Genomic DNA, 6,788 nt, shown 5'->3' on the forward strand with positions numbered 1-6,788 from the left:
AGCGTTATCACACAGTCATCCAGAACAGCTGGTGCTCTTGTGCATGCTTCAGTGTTGCCTGCCTCGAAGCGAGCATAAAAGGCATTTAGCTTATCTGGTAGGCTCGTGTCACTGGGCAGCTCGCGTCTGGGTTTCACTTTGTAGTCCGTAATAGTTTTCAAGCCCAGCCACATCCGACGAGCGTCAGAGCCAGTGTAGTAGGATTTCAATCTTAATCCTGTATTGATGATTTGCTTGTTTGATGGTTCATCTGAGAGCATAGCAGGATTTCTTATAAGAGTCCGGATTAGTCTCCCGCTCCTTGAAAGCGGCAGCTCTAGCCTTTAGCTCGATGTGGATGTTGCCTGTAATCCATGGCTTCTGGTTGGGATATGTCTTCCCCACAGTGACTGTACGTACGTCATCAATGCACTTATTGATGAAGCCAATGACTGAGGTGGTGTATTCCTCAATGGCATTGGATGAATCCTGGAACATATTCTAATCTGTGATAGCAAACAGTCCTGTAGTGTAGCATTCGCGTCATCTGACCACTTCCGCATTGAGCGAGTCACTGGTATTTCCTGATTTAGTTTTTGCTTGTAAGCAGGCATCAGGAGGATAGAATTATGGTCAGATTTGCTAAATGGAGGGCGGGGGAGAGCTTTGTATGCATCTCTGTGTGTGGAGTAAAGGTGGTCAAGGATTTTTTTCCCCCTGGTTGCAGATGTGACATGCTGGTAAAAAAGTGGTGAAGAGGTGTTGTTGTGCCCTCTTCATGATGGTGTTGGTGTGTTTGGACCATGATAGGTCCTTTAGAGATGTGGACACCGAGGAACTTGAAGCTCTCGACCGTCACCGCTACAGCCCTGTCGATGTGAATGGGGGCGTGCTCGGCCCTCCGTTTCCTGTAGTCCACGATCAGCTAATTTGTCTTGTTGAGGGAGAGGTTGTTGTCCTGACCTCCTCCCTGTAGGCTGTCACAACGTCGATGGTGATCAGTCGTGGGTGAACAGGGAGTACAGGAGGGTGCTAAGCTCGCAATAAATAGTGATGAGCTTTGAGGGCACTATGGTGTTGAATGCTGAGCTGTAGTCAATGAAAAGCATTTTCATGTAGGTGTTACTTTTTCCAGATGGGAAAGGTTAGTGTGGAGTGCAATAGAGATTGCGTGATCTGTTGGTGTGGTATGCGAATTGGAGTGGGTCCAGGGTGTCTGGGAGGATGGCTACAGTGAGTAATTTAGTCATTTAGACAGGTTACCTTGGTGATCTTGGCCACGGGGACTATAGTGGTCTGCTTGAAATATGTGCGTATTACAGACTGAGTCAGGGAGAGGTTGAAAATGTCAGTGAAGACATTTGCTAGCTGGTCAGCTCTGAGTACGTATCCTGGTAATCTGTCTGGCCCTGCGGTCTTATGAATGTTAACCTGTTTAAAGGTCTTACATCAGCTACAGAGAACATGAGTACACAGTCATCAGGAACAGCGGTGTTCTCATGCATAGTTCAGTGTTGCTTGCCACGAAGCGAGCATATAAGGTATTTAGCTCGTCTGGTAGGGTCGCGTCACTGGACAGCTCGTGGCTGGGTTGCTCTTTGTAATCCATAATAGTTTGCAAGCCTTGCCACATCGGACGAGCGTCAGAGCTGGTGTAGTAGGATTCGATCTTAGTCCTGTATTGATGCTTTGCCTGTTTGATGGTTCATTGGAGGGTGTAGCGGGTTTTCTTATAAGCGTCCAGATTTGTATCCCACTCCTTGAAAGCGGCAGCTCTAGCCATTCCCTCAGTGAGGATGTTACCTGTAATCCAATGCTTCTGGTTGGGATATGTACGTACGGTCACTGTGGGGATTACGTTGTCGATGCACTTATTAATTAAGCCGGTGACTGATGTGGTAAACTCCTCAATGTCGTCGGATGAATTCCGGAACATATTCCAATCTGTGCTAGCGAAACTGTCCTGTAGCTTAGTGTCCGCTTCATCTGACCACTTCCGTATTGAGTTCATGACTTGTACTTCCTATTTGAGTTTTTGCTTGTAAGCAGGAATCAGGAATATAGAGTTATGGTCAGAGGTGATCAACAGTTTTTTCACTTCAGGAGACATGCTGGTAGAAATGAGGTAAAATGGATTTCAGTTTCCCTGCATTCAAATCCCTGGCCTCTACGAGTGCCGCATCTAGGTGTGCTTATGGCGTTATACAACTCGTTGAGACTGGTCTTAGTGCCAGCATTGGTTTGTGATGGTAAATAGACAGCTTTGAAAAATATATATTAAAACTATTTTGGTAAATAGTGTGTTCTACAGCTTATCATGAGGTATTCTAACTCAGACGAGCAGAACCTTGAGACTTCCTTAATATTAGAGATCGCGCAACAACTGTTGTTGACAAAGAGACACACACCCCCTCAGTTTACCAGACACAGCTGTTATGCCTTGCCAATGTATAGAAAAAACAGCTAGATTTATATATTCCTTGTTCAGCTACGACTCGGTGAAACATTGGATATTACAGTTCTTCTGATCACATTGATAGGATAGTCTTGGATGGAGCTCATCCAGTTTATTTTCCAGTGATTGCACGTTCACCAATAGAACGGAGGGCAATGGCAACTCATCCACTTGCGGCCTCATTAGATATCCCGCACCCCGACCTCTATAGCGCCGTCTCCGCCTCCTCCGAACGGGGATTTGGGCCTGGTCTGGGATGAGCATTATATCCTTCACCTCTGATTTGTTGAAATAGAAGTCCTCATCCAAATCGAGGTTAGGAATCACTGTTTTAATGTCCATAAGCTCTTTTTGGTCATATGCAATGATGGGCGAAACATTATGTACAAGAAAAAGTTAGGAACATTCCAAAAAAACACACAAAATATCAAAACTGGTCAGGAGCTCGTAAAACGGCGGACATCCCCTCCGGCGCCATTCTTCTGTGTGTAATAGTGTGTGTGTGTGTATTAATGTGTGCGGTGTGTTGATTCAGGACATGCTGGGGGAGCTGTTCACTCCTATAGAAACACCAGAGGCCCAGAACAAAGGATTCCTCAAGGGCTTCTTCGGTGGCAATGCCCAGACCTTCGACAGAGAGGAGCTGTGTAGGTTACCTTCTATATTTTATGTGTGTTATTTATGTGTACCAAGTAAGTATGTGAGAGACAGTTTGACACACATGAACCTTTTCCCACCCTTTATCTTTTCATTTCTCTCTTCGTGTCGCTCCTATCCATCTCTCCAATTTCTCTTTCTTACTATCTCTCTCTTCTATCATCTCGCTCCATCTCCCTATAGTTGGGGAGGCAGCAGCGGGTAAGGCCTCTCGGAGTTTGGCCCAGCACATCCCTGGTCCAATGGGATTGGAGAACATGAAGGCTGCAGCCGGCGGCGTCGTGGGGGACCTGGCCCGAGCCCGCATCGCCCTGGACCAGAGAGGAGAGAGGCTGGGCGAGCTGGAGGAACGCACCGCCCTCATGATGAACAGCGCCGAGACCTTCTCCACACACGCCCACCAGGTACAATCCCCCAGCCAGTGATTGTGTGATGAAGCAACTTGGCGAAAGCAAGATACATATCTTACCCTTTGTCTCTTTTCTATCTGTTCTTCACAGGTGATGCTGAAACAAAAGGACAAGAAATGGTATCAGCTTTAAAGGCAGGACAGCGGGCTGTGACTGCCCCTCCACCTGGTGGGGGGGGCACTATGCTGGGACATGGACCTTTACTCGACGGACATGATAGCGATAGAGAGAGACACAAGAGGGACTTTGTGTTAACGGGCCTTTCTGTAGGCCATCTGTACATCATTGTCACAAGACTTGGACAGAGGGCAGTCACTTATCTAGACTATAGTGAAATGGACACAGACCAGGAAGTAAGTTGGTACGACAGGGGAACCCAAAGTGGATGATGACAGTCCATCAGTGTGTGTGGGTGGGTTACCCAGATCTTGCTGTGTAGATACTCTAAAGTTAATAATCCAACAAGACTGCATGAAACTAAACAGATGAATACAAAAAAAGTTAAACTGCAATATTAAAAAGCAGCATGCTACTTTAACAGAGGGAAATAAAACAAAATAAAACGTTTATTTAATAATATAAGCCAACAACAGAAAGTATGAAAAAAACTTTATATTTTTTGAAATATGGAAAAAAAATATAAAAACTAAAATGTATTCCTGCATAGCTATAAAGCCACATTTTTTTCTTTTAGCCTTTTTTATTACTTTCATTTGGTTTTTGAACACATTCTGAACACACACATAATTTCAGTTTCAATACTTTCTTTACACAATACTACTACTGATGATACTATTCATATTCCCACCATTAGACACTGAGCTCAAACTATATCGTTATCCAAGATCTCTGTGGTGTACACACAGTGCAAAAACACAATCTAGTCTTTCAACGTATATCACTCCACACATTCTGAACAATTGAATTGTCAATTTTACTGGCACTAATTCCATTCTCTTGGCTGCTACTACTGACTATACCTGTTACCAGGAAAAAAAGGTACATTTCACCCCCCCTGCCAGAAATGTGTGAACACAGAGAATATATTGATTAATAATGTGTGAACACAGAGAATATATTGATTAATAATGTGTGAACGGTCATGGAAATGAGTTGTGTTGGCTGAGGTGCCACGGTGATAGTAGTCTGTGAGGTCTGGATTGAGTGTGTTTATATTTCTAATCTGAACATATATAACATAATGTAATAATTCACGTGCCATAAATCAAGATGGGTGAAGCCCCTTACTGTAAACTAGCAAAGAGCTAATACTATGTGGTAGTAATGATGTGTTTGCTGTAGATAAGAGTAGGCTAACTGAGCCCAACTTTTCAGTATGGCCGTTGATAGGCGTCTGTCGCTGTAACTGAGTTTCTGGTTCTTTTGACAGAATTGTGACCCTCTTTTTTTATGTTTTGTTTTTGTTGTAGTTTGTTGCTTCTTCATTGGAATCTTCTGCTGCCTTTCTCATATTATGTATGAGTTTGTTGAGCCAGTGTGTGTCTCACGCAAGCCCATGTAAAGACAAAACTCTTACTCTTTCTTCTGCCAAAGCAATTCACGAATGAAGGTGTCAGTTGGAGGATTGTGTCATTATATGTTATTGTGGGTGGTGGGTCCTGTGTTTACATTTTGGTATCCAGAATGGTCCTCTTTTACACGTTGACGAGAGAACTATGCTTCAGAAGTCTCCAGGGGTCATGTTGAACAGGAGTAGGCCTAGCTAAAAGACTTCGGTAGAGTCAGATCCATTTAAACACTACTACCATTCCGGATGAAAAATATCCTGCGGTCGGTCCGTGTTGTTGATCTATATGGAGAAATGGAATACGAGCCAGACTAACAATAGTCTACCATCATGAGTCTTGCGGTTGTCAGGTGTCGTTGACACATACAGTATAAAGATCTTCTATGTTACACATATTGGTACATGTAAGGAATCCAGACTGATATGAGGTTGAAGCAAAGGTGTTTCTATTCTTCGTTTTACTCGTAATTGCTCTTGATGACCTTAATGTAACCCCCCTTATCCTCACCCCCTAGTGGATGGTGGTAGCCTCTTCTCTCCTAAATGATCATCTATGTACAAAGATTGTTCTATGATACATGTTATTGTATATGTTGTACAAGTCAATAAGTGTACACGTAACACTGACAAGTCCTCTCGTAACTGATCAAATGTGACATGACAATACCATCCATTTATTTTTCTGTTTTCAAAGGTTATGTTTGTATTTTCAAATGATATACGAAAGTCTAAATGATTGTTATGACCACAACAGTCACTCACTCTCCCTCACTGACGCTCACATATCCACCCTGCCTTGAACCACAGAAAGGTGGTTACCATGACCATACAGGCAACCATTCTCTCACACAACATATGTTACACAACACACACACACACACACACACACACACACACACACACACACACACACACACACACACACACACAGGTTAAAAAAACGGCATTATCACTATTCATTTCACTCTGCTCCTTCTCAGGCTAGTGAGACATTCCTAAAGGACAGACAGTCTACTGAACTGGGAGCCAGTCAGTCGCAGACCCTAGAAAGAGTTGGATTCGATTGCCTGGCTGCTTTCCAGGCCAATATGAAGGCCATTGTCCATAACTGATTGTGGTGGTCTAATGAAGAGGGAACAGATCTATTTCTCTATGTGTATTATACTGTCCCTGAGGTTTGTGTTGAGTTTGTAGCGGTGCAGTTAACTTCAATGGCTGAGAAAAAGAAAAACGTGACTTCTACTGACATAAAGGGTGTTTTGTTTGTATGTTTTTTTGTTTTTATATCAACTGTACAACAATGCTGGCTGGGAGTAAAGAAAAACACAAAAACATAGAAAAATGGGATATTCTTAGGATATTCATTCTCTGTAGATGTCTGTTAAATGAATCATGGTACTGTACCTGGTTATTCTGGCTGTGTCTAAAGTCACTGGAACTCTTGTCCACACTGTTGTTTCCTGGCCAAGCCAACCGTTTCTCTGGTTGTTTTCTCAGTGATGGCAGCAAAGTTTGTCTTGTTTAAATGGATTCTACCACCTTTTGTTCTTATTGATATTATAGTAGTGTAATAGAGATTACTGAAAAAAGAACTGAAAATATGTTGATGCAAATCAAAAATTCAAATAAACATTGATTGATGTACACACCAGAGAAACCTGTACTGCTTTGTTCCCCCAATGTGACTTCTGTGACTTTTTGAAAACTAAGGCTACACAGTAAAGAGTTGTGGTATGAAGCCATAACGATTGTTAAAATT

The 6,788-nt window shown here is 43.0% G+C and overlaps 1 protein-coding gene across 14 annotated transcripts in view; it reads left to right on the plus strand.

The window, feature by feature from the left end:
* The window catches only part of stxbp5l (syntaxin binding protein 5L), a 233,983-nt gene extending 227,308 nt beyond the window's left edge, over positions 1 to 6,675 (plus strand). For all 14 annotated transcript variants that reach the window (XM_014163997.2, XM_014164001.2, XM_045704487.1 and 11 more), the window contains 3 exons: positions 2,970 to 3,081; positions 3,275 to 3,495; positions 3,592 to 6,675. In XM_014163997.2, coding sequence (XP_014019472.1) covers positions 2,970 to 3,081; positions 3,275 to 3,495; positions 3,592 to 3,633 — 375 coding nt within the window. In that variant the 3' untranslated portion in view covers positions 3,634 to 6,675. The remainder of the gene's footprint in view (positions 1 to 2,969; positions 3,082 to 3,274; positions 3,496 to 3,591) is intronic.
* Positions 6,676 to 6,788: the final 113 nt, after the last annotated feature.

Source organism: Salmo salar, chromosome ssa21 (genome assembly GCF_905237065.1).
Source record: "Salmo salar chromosome ssa21, Ssal_v3.1, whole genome shotgun sequence".
NCBI classification, from domain to species: Eukaryota; Metazoa; Chordata; class Actinopteri; order Salmoniformes; family Salmonidae; genus Salmo; species Salmo salar.